Consider the following 14,728-nt stretch of genomic DNA (forward strand, 5'->3'; position numbering starts at 1 on the left):
TGCTGCTCAGGTCCGCAGTCAAAACCAGGCATGCTGTAGTGCTGTTCTGCATGCGTATCATGAATGGAAAGGAGAGGGCTCTTACTCTGTGTATGCATATGTTTATGGCTCAATGTATATATAAAATAAAAGCCACATTAAGATCTGATGTAAATCCCTTGACTGCTGAATTTGCCTCAGGGGTATATTTGTCCTCTGCAGTCTTTGGCCGTCTCTAGGCAAACTACACGCTGCTACTTACGAGCAATGTGCACTCACAGCACAGAAAGCCAACCGTATCCTGGGCTTCAGCCCCAGCAGTGTGGCCAGCAGGTCGAGGGAGGTGATTTTGCCCCTCTACTCTGCTCTGGTGAGACCCCACATGGAGTACTGCATCCATCTCTGGAGTCCTCAGCACAGGAAGGACGTAGACTTGTTGGAATGGGTCCAGCAGAGGGCCACGAAGATGATCATAGGGCTGGAGCACCTCTGCTATGGAGACAGGCTGAGAGGGTTGGGGTTGTTCAGCCTGAAGAAGAGAAGGCTCCGGGGAGACCTTATTGCACCCCTCCAGTACTTAAAGAGGGCTTATAAGAAAGATGGGGACAAACTTCTTAGTAGGGCCTGTTGTGATAGGACAAGGGGTAATGGTTTTAAACTAAAAGAGGATAGATTCAGACTGGATGTAAGGAAGGAATTTTTTACAATGAGGGTGGTGAAACAATGGTGAACAGGTTGCCCAGAGAGGTGGTAGATGCCCCATCCCTGGAAACATTCAAGGCCAGGTTGGATGGGGCTCTGAGCAACCCAATCTAATGAAAGATGTCCCTGCTCATTGCAGGGCGTTGGACTAGATGACCTTTAAAGGTCCCTTCCAACTGAAGCTATTCTATGATTCTTTGACTCTATGCTTCAGCCAACATGGATAAGCCACAATTACAGTAACTCTACAGTTTGTACAAACCTCTGTTTGAATTTAGTATGTATTAGCATATATTTGGCAAAGCTGTGTCTCTGGAAACCTGTCCTGCATCGTTAAGTTCCCAGCACACTGCTTAGAGACCCTCCTGGTTTTACGTCCTCTGATCTTGATCAGCTGTGCAGTGCAACAGCAAAACAGACGAGCATGTCCTCAGAGGAGCCAAGTACAGATCTTTATAGAGTGCTTTCCACATGTCCTGTAAAAACTCATCTAAGATTGTTTTTCAGTTGTAGGGTTTCAAGTAACTTTTCAATTTGATCTGCTTCTATGGCTGCCACAATTACAGCACCTCTGGCCACCTGAGTAAAAATCATTGATCACCAACCTCTGACTGCAGCTTGTTAGCCAACTTCCTTCCTATCTCACAGATCACCCGTCCAATCTGTATCTTGCCAGTTTGTCCAGGAGAAGGCTGTGGGAAACAGTGTCAAACACTTTGCAGAAGTCCAAGTAAACAATATCCACTGCTCTCCCTATGTCAACAGATGTTACTTTGTTGTAGAAAGTCATCGGGTTAGTCTGTCATAATTTGCCCTTTGTAAATCTGTGCTGGTTTTTCCCAATCACCTGCTTCATTTGGTTTGCAGTAGTTTCTAGGAAGACTCATTCCACCACTTTCCCAGCAATGAAGTAAGAGTAATGGGCCCCTAGTTTCCTGGGTCTTCTTTTGCTCCCTTCCTGTAGATGGGTATGACATTTGCCATCTTCCAGTCATCAGGGACATCCCCTTATCTCCAAGACTTCCACATATTATAGACAGCAGCCCTGCAACCATGTCAGCCACTTCTCTTAACAACCTAGGGTGGATTCTGACCAGACCCACAGATTTATGTGCTTTGGGCCCTTGCAAACGCCCATAGACCAGCTCTTCCTTCACTACTGGAGGGCCAACACATGAGTTGTCATAGCTACTTGATCTTGCGATCTGGGGTCCAACTACACCAGTAAAGGCAACGGCAAAGAAGGTATTGAGAACCTCTGCCTTGTCAGCATTGTTAATGACTAGTTTTCCTTCCCTGTTTAGTAATAGGCCTATGTCTTCCCTGTGCTTCTGCTTACTGCTCACAAATCTGAAGAACCCTTTCTTGTTGTACTTGACATCTTTGGCCAATTTCAGTTCTAGCTGAGCCTTAGCCTTCCTGACTGCATTTATGCATGCTCTAGCAAGGTTCTTGTAGTCCTCAATGGCTATTTGTCTTCCTTTCCATAGCCAGTATGCTTCTTTTTTGCTTTTAATTACACCTAAAAGCTCATTGTTAAGCCAAGGCGCTCTTTAGTTCAGCCTTCTTCCTTTTCCTTTGTAGAGGAGGGACTGTTCTTGTGCTTGTAGCAGGCAGTAAGTCCCAGTAACCCTCAGTAACTCCCAGTAACTTCCAGTACTCCCAAGCTCCTTTCAAGCTCACATCCATTCCATGGATGCTTTCCATGAAATCCCTTGCAGCAGCGCTCTGAGCATATTGAAGTTGGCTGTTCTGTAATTCAGGGTCTTTGTCCTACTTTTGTCCTACTACTAGTCTTCAGTGTGCTCAGCAGGATCATAAATTCCTCAATTTTGTGGTCACTGTATCCAAGGCTGCCAGTCATCATGGTACTTACGTTGTCAAGGAAGTCTTCTCATTCTCAGTTTGTGAGTAGTAAATGTAGCAATGTACTGCCCTTAGTTGGCGTGTCCAGCGTCTGTAGCAGGAAGCAGCCCTCAATGCGTTCCAGGAACCTGATGGACGCATGGCCCCACTGTGATTTTTTCCCAGCAAATATCTGGGTATCTGAAGACATCTATGAGGACCAGGTTCTGTTGGCCCAAGACTTCCTTGAGCAGCCAAAATATGGTTTTGTCAGCTTTGTCATCCTGATAGGAGGTCAGCAAGATAACATAACGTAAGATCCCCCTTGGTGATGATCCCTCTAATCTTGATCCAAAAGCATTCATTTAATAGAACTGTGTATGGTCTCCAGAGCTCTCCTCAAATTTCTCTTTTACATAAAGTGCAAGTCCACCTCCTCTTCTTCCTTTCCTATCTTTTTGAAAGAGTTTGTAGTCATCTGTCTTGTGGTCTTTACATCATGTGAGTTTTCCCACCAAGTTTCTGTGATTCCTATGACATCTCTCAGACTGCACAGAGGTCTAGTTCCTCCTGCTTGCTTCCCAGATTACATACATGCACTTGAGGTAGCTGAACTTAGGGTTCTTGCCTTTGGTAAGTGTTGGGGAGCATTCTTTACTGCTCTGGTAGGTGCACTCATCCACTGTGTTGCTTATAGATAAACAGGTGGCAGGTGTGGACCCCACCCCCCAAGTTCATTAGTTTAAATCATGATTCACCAAGTCAGAGCTAGGCTATCAGCCTGCTTAAACCTCTGTTTGTGGTCTTATAAACTTGGTGGGAGGGTCATAATCTCTCTTCCCTCTGACTTAGTCCCATGGAGCCCTAGAGGACTTTGCAGGTGGAACAGCCCTGCCCTGGGGGCCAGTATTTGCAGAAGACCAGGCACTAATTTTAGTGGTAGTCAGACTTTTTAAAGATAGTCCAGCCCTTGGAAAATTAGCTTGTCTGACATTTGGCCACAAACCTCTACGTGTGAGCTATTCTGAGCAGTTCTGAAGGTTTAGTTTTGTGTAAGCACCCTCGAAGGATTATCTGGCCCAATATGTTTTCTGAAGCACTTGTCTGTTTCGTAATATGGAAGACTGCCATAGTCCTAAACTAGTTTATTTTAAGTAGTACAAAAAGCCAGAGGACATGTTTTATGACATCTTTAGATATTAATAACTCATCAAAGGTTGACATGAAGATATTGAATGCAGTCAGTTCAAATGCTTTAATTTATGTTCTGTCTTATTCCTCATGCAAACGAAATGCTAATTTGTGTCTCATACACTTCTTATAAAATTGATCTCTTATATCCTTTTTAAAGGTTCTAAATGAAACGGACCTTGTTGCCAGTAAGATAAAGGAAAACGAGCGTGTTCGTTTTGTTTTGGGGGATGGGGGGTGGCAGCAGCTAGACAGAAACTGGCAGAACCATCCAAACCCCAACTTCTTCTTGTCAAATATCCCATTTCTGACACGTAGCACCACCACTTGCTTCAGAAGAAAATACACCAGAAGCCTACCCTCACCACGGTGTGCCCTTCTCAGGACAGTAATGAGAGATTATCTGGAGCCCTGAAGATAATTTTTTAATATTTTATTCTAAGTAACATCCAGAGATATTTCTAAACTGAGTCAATATTAACAATACCTAACACTTACCTAGGTATTTTCTCCTAATGCAGGAAGAAAAAAAAAACACATAACAAAACAAAAAACCAAAAAGGTCCACAGACATGTACAGCATCAAAGTGAGAGTTTCACCATCAAGCTGTGCAGCTGATCTTGTTTACTGCTAGGCTTCAGTGATGCTAGCTGCCAGGATGGCCAGCTCAGTTCCCTGTACAGGCACCAGGGAAAAACAAACACTTGCAAAGGATTTTGTCTCCCGGAGTGCCCTGGGATGAGAACTCTACCCTCACCATGCCTATTTGTTCTCATGCACTGCAAAAGAAATAAGGATGATTAGTTAAGCAGCACAAGCCTGCATTACACCCACGTGTGGACAGAGAGGTCTGTCACTCAAGTCGCTGGATGAGTGTAGACTGAAACTACTGTTCCAGCAGAACACTCGACAGGGTGAATAATTGCTAAATTTCTGCCATTTCCAGAACACAAAGTGCCTTCTTATTCTCACCCAGAAACACAGTCCCCACTTCTTTCTTCTGAGAAATTACTTTGGTTTTCAATAATAGCCTGCTCATTTGCTGGTGATATTTCCCAGAATAACAACACCAATCATTGTACCAATTTCTCATCAGAGGCAAGAAACCCCGCAAAAGAAAGCAGCTGTTGCTGGCTGTTGCTCAGTCAGCTGTGTCCTAAACAATTATTTCTCCTAGGCTCTTCTGCTAAAAATAAAAAACTTTGAGGAAACACTATGCATTGAAAATATAAAAGCCCATTTGCCAAGACTGCCATTTGTCCACTGAAGTATGAAATAAAATAATATTTCCCTGGATGAGTTGATTTTTTTTTTTCAAATTCATCTGTTACAAGCTGGAAGTATATACTAACTTCCTGGGTTTCTGGAATGAATTTGCATTAAACCTCTGTGCAGTTCTCCTCTTCTGTCCTATTCTCCTCTGAGGCTGAAAGGGGGAAAAGGGACTGCCTTACCTGAGTCACCTACAGTGCTCCGTGGAGGGATGGAGAGTCTCCCTGGGGACTGTGATTACTATCTTCCTGCACCCAGCAGCACTGGTGGCCACTGCAGGCTGTGAAGGTGGTTAAACCATTTCACTAATACCAGGCCCAACTTTCCTGTCATAGGAGCAGACTTTGGAATTAGAGGTGGCACATCATGTCTTCGCTGAGGATGCCACCAGGTGCATTTTCTGGGACGGGTGTTAGCCCATAGGGAACGTGATCAAAGTATCTGCCTCTGCCAGATGCAGTCAAGCAGCCTACGACAGGAAACTTCATTTTTCTCTCCTTCCACCAGTTCACTTTTATGGTCTTCCTATCTCACCTGCTTATAACAACAAGAGGCACCAAGGAAGGCAGATTCTGCCTCCTACCCTGACACACGGACCAGGCTGTACCAAGAGGTCGACAAATTATTACCAGCAAAGTACCTTTGGAGGAAAAAGAATGCTCTGTTTCACACCAGATAGAATCTTATGTTTGAACAGAAACATAACCATTTCCATACAAAACTGAAAACGTTTCCAGTTGATAGCAAAGAATGTGATTTTTAGGGTTTTTTTTTCTTTTTTGTTTTGGTTTGGCGCCTGAACTGTAAGTTAGTTATTTTCACATCTCTGCTCTGAGCTCTGTGTTTAGTTCATCCACTGAATGCTAGCAGAAGGACGTACACTATCTAGTTCTGTTCAGCCACAAAACATCTCCCAGTAAATATTTGTAAATTTCTTTAATGTCTCATCTAAAGAACATATTTAGCTTATGCTAAACAACCATAAGCTCAAATGTAAAATACGGCAGTTCTTTAAGATAGCTTTCTCCTGTTTCAGGGTTTGTTAATGAATGATGCCACTACAGAACTGGCAGGCGCTTAATATCTACTGAAGGTCACATTGGGCACCCTGTCGGTATCTATTCGTGATTTCATCATTAGCTAAATTTCAGCTTGAAGAACAAAATGCCAAAGACCGGTTCAATAATATCGGAAACAACCAGGACAAAAGAGTTGGCCTTTCATCCCATTCAGTTGACACTAGCATTTTTAGGCTTTTATATCTCTATTTGAAATGCCATGTATTCTGGGTATCACGTTAGGTTTGTTCCTTACCTTCCCCCTCTCTCTCCCACATTTTAAAGGTCACGGACGTGATAAATCCAGAACCTCCTGACAAATAATTTTATGTGTTCAACTGACATAAGGTTTGAGTCATCTGGACCCATTCCCTCCTGCCTCAGCTAGTCTATTGAACACCAATCACACGACAGTGACTTTGCACTTTGTTTGCTTTGATCCAATTATCTAGTACAAAGCTCCGGTGACTATTGTCGGGGCTGACAACACTCTGCTGTCTAAGCAATGAAGCCACTGGGGCTCATAGCACGAATCTAACTGTTTCCTGTTCTCTGACACCAGATGCAGTAAATTACATTTACTCCCAGATCCCTGAACTCCCAACCCTCTATTCACGAACAGCAGAGCCAGTTCCTGGGCGGGACGGAGCAAGCAGAGTAGCTGGTAAGTCTCAAGGAGCAAAGTATTATAATACCAGTCCAGTAGCCATGAACTCTTTTTGTTGTATTACCTTAATGGGTCTGGTGTCCCGATATCATTTAAATGCCAGGAAATGCCGCTTGATTTGTATTTTGTAAGTAAGTCAAGGCTTTTTGAGCAGCAATGAGCACTCTCAAAACAATGTAGTTGAATGACATGCAAGTAACATAGGAAATGCGTCCCATTTTTTTACATGGAAACATTCAGTTCTTTCCATCTCTGCTGATACAAATACATGGTATTTAGGCCAAGGTTTTGCCTCCTCCGTTGTACCCATGCAACTTCGATTAAGATGAATTAGTCAGACAGGCACTCACAAGACCCCATATGTGCTTCAAACTTTTACGTCATTTTATATTTATTTGTATAGCATTCTTTCTTTTTGGGGAAAAAGTGGGGAGAAGCACAGCACGTTTTGTGCTTCGAGTCATATAGAGAATTTTCTAACACTTATTTTTCAGATTGAGTATGTGTCTTAAATGTAACAATGTTGATTGTGAAAAGCTGTATGTTTTTCTTATTTCAAGATCCTTCTTTTCTAAACAATGTATTCCCTATGTTAAGACCAAAGCGCTGGTGGCTACTTAAGAGGTGTCCCAAGGAGTGGGAATGAAAGGTGGCTTACTTGAAGAACAGGTTAACAAGCGTAGCAAAGCAATGTCTGCAGCTAAGATGCTATACGCAGCTACGGGATATGTTGTTTTGTTCAGAGGTCCCGTTGCAAGCCATCCCAAAAGCTTCCCTTCCACCGGTGCTTACCCTGATCTGTCTTAAAATCAAGCTTTCCCTTGTGTGTTTTGTGCCATTTGGTCAACACCAAGAATATAATAATTTATTTAATTCTTCAAATGACCCAGAAACCTTGTTCATGCAGTCCTTATAAGAGTATCATGTGTGTGCAATAGCTTAAAGAAAAGGCACCAGCATATGTCCTCAAAGGTAGACAGTAAGCATACATCTTAAAACAAGCTCAAAGTCTATTAAGATTATTTTTATTCTTTTTAAAGAACAGCCTTTGAATCCACATAACAGGCAGAAGCCGGATCTTTCGTCTGCACATTGGGATCTTGTTGTCATGAAGCACTGCATCATGTTACACTGTAATTAAAGCTCGTGCAGAAAACTTGTGCTTGTGAATACGGGCTGTCATCTTCATGTACTGCTGTCACTTTCAACTCTGTTGACAGATAGTTTTGCGTTTTGTATTTTTGCAGTAAATAAGCTCTGGTTAAATAAAGACATTTTAGAAGTCAACATTAGTTCAATTTTCAGCTATTTTGACAAGCTGGGCTGTTAGGTTTTCCTGCACAGAACGAACATTATGCATACAGGCAGATGAGGCAGGTTCTGTTATTCGCTTCTCCCACGGCAAAGCATTTCACTAGTGAACAGCTTTCTAAGAAACTCACGTACATTTATGCATTTATTTGCACAAGTAGATTTAATGCCACCCCTGGGGCAGGTCATAAACAGCATGTTATGTAAATATCTTAAAAACAGTGCTGCTGATATCACAGTAGAAGAAATGAAAATAAAATGTTGACAGTGGCAAATGCTTAAGCAAATTAGCCAAACATAAGGGAAAAAACATACACAAGGACCAAACCTGTTAATTTTCTAGATCAGATCAGGCTGTAGGACAGTCTTCCAAGCAGTGTTAGAACTTGTTGCCCAAAGTGTTCCTAATAAGTAGGACGTTGTTACTTATCAGTGCTCCATCCCATACATAAAAAGATGTATCTTGCAACTCTTCCTAAGTATGGCTGGGTCCACATGATTTAACTATCAGATTGTTGCCATCTGCTTCTGAATTCAGGCCCATTATACAAGCCTTCCTTTAATGCACACTACTGAATGAAATTTGTTCATCAAAACAGAGAGGGTCTGGCAGATTGCACCTTCTTCTGCACTAAAAATATATGCAATAACATGGTACTCGACTATTTCACAGGAAAAGCAGCACCCTTTATTGAAACGTCATGCCCTAGACAATATTTATATTTTTCAAAGAAGGGGAGAAGCACAGGGGCTCCAGGGGAACTCCTCACCAAGAAGGTGGCAGGCAGCCAGTCGGTGGGCTGGCAGTGCCCCCTCTGCAGGGCTGTGGTGCTCAGGACAAATGAGGAACTTCTGCCCATCAGAGATGATTTTTCTGGGTGTGCTGTTGCTCCTTTGTAGTTCAGCTTTGCTGCAGTTCAGTTGTCTGCCACTCAAAAACCTACCAGTGTGACAGTTTTAGCATCTGCACCATAGGCTAGCCAACCCCTACTTTTACCTCTGTAATGTTTGCAGTTGTTGAACAATATCTGCCTGGGCAGCCCTGGAGAGGTCAAATGATGTTCAGAGCTCACTCGCCCAAAACCTGGGGGCAAGCTAATGAACAAAATTCCTCTTCCTTTCCTACTCCCCTTGCCACCGCTCACGAAACTGCACCTAGAAGGGAGCAAATTCCAGACAGTTAGTGGTGGCACCTGCACCTTTTTGTTTCATTACCCCTACTCGTTAGATTAAAGGCTTCAGGGTGGAGTTACTTGCATAAGACTTGAAGGACACTTGCCCACCAGCTCCTGGGCTGGGACTGTCCCGAGCAAGTGACCCATGCCAGCTGCTCTCTGAGCCACACCATGATGCAGCCTGCCACAGCTCCTCGGAGCAACATGCTCCAGGCCTTCACTGCTACTCGCCTTGTGGCAACAGCACTTTTCCTTGTTTCCAGCCTAAATCTCCCATTTCAGTCCATGTCAGCTGCCCCTCAGCCTCCTGCGGCACACCACAGAGCAGAGCCCAGCTCTTGCCCCCGCAGCCCCCTCCTGGCTGCTGTGGCTGCTGTGGGATGGCCAGGCATGAAAACTCCAGCATGGGGAGGGAGATGAGAAAGCTGATGTCCCTTCTTCCTTGTGAAAACGGGCATCCTGTGCTCAGGGTGGTGACAGCTGTGGATACAGCTAGCCCGCAAACTTCCCGCAGTGGTGGTAAAACACAGTCCTTAGGGATATCCCCCTGTCTTGGAATGGGCAAGGTGAGACCCCTGCCTCAGGAGCCCACTCCAGCAACCCCTTGCTCTCAGAGGCAGCACTGCTCCTTCACCCAGCAGCACCTCAATCCTCCGGCGTTTGTCTGGCATTGCGCTTGACCTAACCAGCCCTTCCAGGGCCAGCCAAGGTCTGAGCAGAGGCGCACAGCACGTAGACAGCCAGACCCCAATTTGTCTGGGCTGCCTACCAGGCGGCACTCCCAGGGCCAGAGGAGGGGCCAGCATGCACCATGCTTGAATTTTCTGCCTAGAGCTGTAGGGGGAGGGTCATGATGCACGTCATGATAAACTTCCTGTTGTTAATGAAACACTTTGCTTTAAAAACACAGGAAAAAAAAATTCTACTCTGCGTGAATAATAAGGCTGAGGGAATATATTAAAGCAGGAGTAATTTTTTTTCATTCATGACTTTTTAAACACAAATACACCAAGCTACATGGGGTTTGGGGCAAGGACATTATACACTCACTTGAAAATAAGTCATGAAAAAAAGCCAACGTGTCAGTTTGTGGTGTCCCTATGTAAGACAAAGCACAATTATACCATTGAGATTCATCAGTGGAAACGGTCACTGTAAGTTTCACGAACACTTGTCACTGCCCGTGGTAATTCATAAGTAAGTGTCTGTGGATGTCTGTCCAGGAGACAAAATGTCTTCATCTGCATACAAGGAATGCTTAAACAGATGACAACTTTGCACATTTTTCTTTGAAAAGCTGTCTAGTGAGATGCCATCGTATCTCAAAATGGGTGTTAGAGTGGTGTAGGCTGCCTGTCTATTCCTACTGTGTGGTCTCTACAATTTTCATCTTGTTACTGCGTCCTTCTTAACTGCCAGAAAGGCTTCTTTGCTATTCTAAAGCAGCATCCCTCACATGCACGTTTTTACCTGTTGTTTCATGGCACGTTGAAAATCAGTTCTTTTTTCTTCAACTTTGGCAATGGTGCTTAGGGCCCAATTAAAATAACTGAAGGAGCACTTCTTGTCCATTTTGTACATTCTCTTAAGCTGCAAGCAGAGGTCACTGTCGATGCCTTGGTGTGGAAGCTGAGAGATCTGCCCTGCCACGCATCCGCGGGAGAAATTATCCCATTCCTGTGTGATTTTGTTTTCCCACCTGTAGAACAGGGGTAAACAATGTTTCTTCACCTCTCTAAAATGTTTTGAATGCTACGGATGGAAGAGTTAAGCAAGAACAAGCATTGATAATAAAACAGTCTGGGTGTTACTTGCAGCAGTCAAAACTTGTTACCAGCTAACTGGCAGTTTGATGGCAGAGAAGGAAAAGAGAGTACAGAGGTTCCTGGAGATGAGTTTCTGTCTGAATTTTGAGGCAAGTTCAGAATGGAAAGGTTGAGGGCAACCTGCATGCTGTCACCTCCCTTTGTCTAAATTACACCTAACCCAAGTGCTCTTGGCTCTCCTAGTTGATCAGAGAGAGCTCCACGCAGCATGAGCGGGAAGACTAGGTCCTGTTTGACGCAGGTATGCCTACCCTCCAGCTGCACAGACAGCCGTAGTGTAATAACTATCTCTGTCCACAGCGTTGTGTCCCACCTTTTAACGTAGCACACTTGGCCCTTTAGAAGCAGGAGGTAGGAAAAGGGGCACAGTAGTTTTCTTTGTCTGTTTGGCAATTAACCATTCACTGGCTTTTTTTGTTGTAACATGCACTTCCTCTCTTGTTTTCATTCAAGCTTTGTGCACCATGGAAATTAATGTGGAGAAAGACAAACAGACAGGAGAGACCAAGATTGTCTCTGCTTCACCTATTGGCCCAGATGAGGCCCATCAAAGAGGATTCAAAGTCTATGATGATGGTACCAAGGTAGTCTATGAGGTTCACTCTGGTGGCACAGTAGTAGAAAATGGAGTACATAAATTAAGTTCAAAGGACGTAGATGAACTTATGCAAAAAGCTGGACAATCAAGTGTAAAAGGAGGGTATGAAACAATGACTGTGTCAGAGAGAAATGCGGTAGCCGATGGAAACCTTAGCCATATGAAGGAGCAAATGCTCTTCAAGGAGGCAAAGCTGGAAATGGTACACAAACCCAGCAAAGGGCATGCTGTGATCCCTCAGCCCCAAGACAAACCCTGCGGTGGCGAAGCCCTGGAGGCCAGCGCAGATCAGCCAGTGACAATGATATTTATGGGCTACCAAAACATTGACGACGAAGAGGAGACGAAGAAAGTGCTGGGCTATGACGAGACCATCAAGGCAGAGCTGGTCCTCATCGACGAAGACGACGAGAAGTCATTGCGGGAGAAGACAGTGACGGACGTCTCCACCATGGATGGGAATGCCGCTGAGCTGGTCTCTGGCAGGCCCCTGTCGGACACGACAGAGCCCTCCTCTCCCGAGGGGAAGGAAGAGAGCCTGCCCTTGGAAGCTGCCCCAGGTACACAAAAGAAAAAGCGTTGTCAATGCTGTATTGTCATGTGAACACCTCCTCCTCCCCCGCTCCAGGCAGCTCCTGCTCCATCACTTACCTAGACCTCACTGTACTTCTAACTGCAATACTGTGAACTGGAAGTGAATGCCTCCATTGCCTTGCAGTTGGGTTGCTTTGCTTTCTAGTTCTTCAGGAAGAGGAACGCACGGTTATTTTCCCATCAGACGTACTATTTGGGGTTTGGGGAGGGGGTTGGGGGGTTTTTTCCTTCTTTTTTTTCTGTTGTTGGGTGTTTTTTTTCCTTAATATTGCAGAGTGAAAGATAAATGGGAAATGGAACAAATGTTTTCATATTTATTTGATTTTTATATATATATATTATATATATAATGAAAACACTTTTTACGTTTTTTCTTTGGATATCTGACAGGCTTGATCAGATTCCTAGAATTTTGTGGGAGTCTGAGTTTCACAGCAGACAGATATGAGAGCCTTAAAAAAATATTGCTTCTCTTTTTTAAGAAAAATCACATTTAAACATTATTTTATAGATCCTATTTTTTATTTCTTGCGAGAAGGCTTAGATCATTTTACTGTTTTAATTTCCTAAAACTCGGGCAAGTCTTTCCCAAAAAAGTTCGCATAGTTTTGTTTTATACTATCTTTCCGGTTTAGTTTGCGGTGTCAGAAAAACCCATTAGCCATTTCTGCTTATTGGTGATACCAAAAGTGGACCTTAATTATTCTTTCTAGAAAATGTATGAATGATGATTTTGCCTTATATAAATCTTCCAGATTACAGTATTGTATGTATATTTCATCTCCCCAAATTACAGTTGAAATTAACTTGACGTGAAAAAGATGCAGCTGTCACACCAACTGAAATGGAGTCACTGATCTAATTACCTGCCTTTCAGTAACTCTGCCAATGTTTATACATGAAGTTTTCCTGCTGAACTCCAGTAGATGAGAGATATTGCTTTCTATTTCCTTAGAATATAAATGAACTTCTCTCACAGTCTGACCCTGTTCCTGCTGGATTCAGTGACAAAATTCTCAGTGCTGGGAATGGGGGCAGGGCCAGGGATTAATTTTGTAATTCTTAGGGAAGTGTAATTTCTCATAGAGTGTACCTCCAGTGCACCTACGTAATGACAGGTGATGGGTCTGATCCTGCCCTGCTTATCCAGGTAAAACTCCCGTGGAGGCCCACCGGAGTTTTGTCAGAGCAGCCGTTTCAGGAGAAGATTCTACAGCCACAAGGCTAACATTTTCAAAACCTGCCGTTGGTTTTGGATGCTTCATTTTCAGGTGTGGGAGACTTCAAAGAGGCCTGATTTCCAGCAAATTTTTCTTCATCTGCCCTCTGAAAATCAGGCCTGTTAAAAACAGCTCAAGGTGAAAATGTATAAAGGCAAAGGCATCCAAAATCAGTAGATGTTTCTTTGTTTCTTGGTCCTTCGATTCTTCTACCTACCATGAAAAAGCAGCCAGCTTTTTCATGGCGAGATATCATGAGCCTGATTCTTGTCTCACACCGGTTTTGCTCAAGCGTAGCTTCACTCACTCTAGTGGAGTTAGTCTGGATTTAAAACTACAGAAGTGAGATTAAAAATCAGGATTTATATTTTCTGATAGTGTGAAAAAGTACTGAAGATTATTTTGAAGTGTCTTTAAAACTATCAGACTTTAAAAATCAACAACAGCAACTGAAAAAAAAATAAAAAACTAAAAAAAAAAAAAAGAAAGAAAGAAAACAACAAAAAGCCTCTTTTCAGTCTGAGGTCGTTCCTATGATATTTCTGTTCTTTCTTGGATGGTGCTTTTACTGCATTAATTGTTAGTTCAGAGCATCTGATTAAACAGAGTTCTTGCTCTGTACTCTTTTCTTTCTGTGCCAGTAAAAAAGACACTTGTTCGTGGTGGTGGTGATATGAGGCACACTGAAAACATACACACACAAAAAAATGCAAGAGAGTTCCTGCATTAGGTCACTCAGCCGTCAGTATAGAGCTGGTCAGTGTAACTTCTCACCACCGCTCAGGTGACAGTCAGGAAAAAAAAAGCAAGCGGAGAGTAGGAAAAGACAGCCACATCCGTATGACACCTCCAGAAATTTTGCTGGCCTCTATATCTGCTGCAGTGGCCGGATTTAATGGACTTCCACACGCTCCCTCCGCCTCCCCTGCGGGCTTTTGGATGGGAGAAGGACCAAACTCACACACAGAAGCTCTGCACATCCTCCCTTGACTCAGGCTTAGGTGGTTAAGTTTTATCAAAGAGGGCAACGGCCTCAGAGCCCCGCGTTGTGACAATAGGTCTGGTGGCTGTTTGTTGGAAACTAGCAACCTGTAGTTTGGGTTTTTTTGGTTGGGTTATGTGTTTTTTTTCTTTTTTATTTCCCAGAAATGCTAAGCATTTACAAATCTCAACACTTCTTAAAACGAGACCCTGAGTTTTCAGCCCCAGGGTGGCCTGGCGAGGCTGTCCCCAGGCACTTTTAGGACCCCAAATCACTGCAACGCAAGGGGTGAAGCCCTTTCCCTCTC

At 43.6% G+C, this 14,728-nt stretch overlaps 1 protein-coding gene across 6 annotated transcripts in view; it reads left to right on the plus strand.

The window, feature by feature from the left end:
• PALM2AKAP2 (PALM2 and AKAP2 fusion) overlaps positions 1-14,728 on the plus strand; it is a 280,418-nt gene that overhangs the window by 122,098 nt on the left and 143,592 nt on the right. For 3 of the 6 annotated variants that reach the window (XM_063319747.1, XM_063319749.1, XM_063319748.1), the window contains exons 6-7: positions 6,611-6,712; positions 11,481-12,185. The exons of 1 other annotated variant lie outside the window; for it this stretch is intronic. In XM_063319747.1, the coding sequence (XP_063175817.1) occupies positions 6,611-6,712; positions 11,481-12,185 (807 nt within the window). Of the gene's footprint in view, positions 1-6,610; positions 6,713-11,480; positions 12,411-14,728 lie in introns of those variants that run through there. 2 more of the 6 variants (XM_063319756.1, XM_063319751.1) reach the window with 2 other exon arrangements.

Source organism: Chroicocephalus ridibundus, chromosome Z (assembly GCF_963924245.1).
Source record: "Chroicocephalus ridibundus chromosome Z, bChrRid1.1, whole genome shotgun sequence".
Classification (NCBI taxonomy): Eukaryota; Metazoa; Chordata; class Aves; order Charadriiformes; family Laridae; genus Chroicocephalus; species Chroicocephalus ridibundus.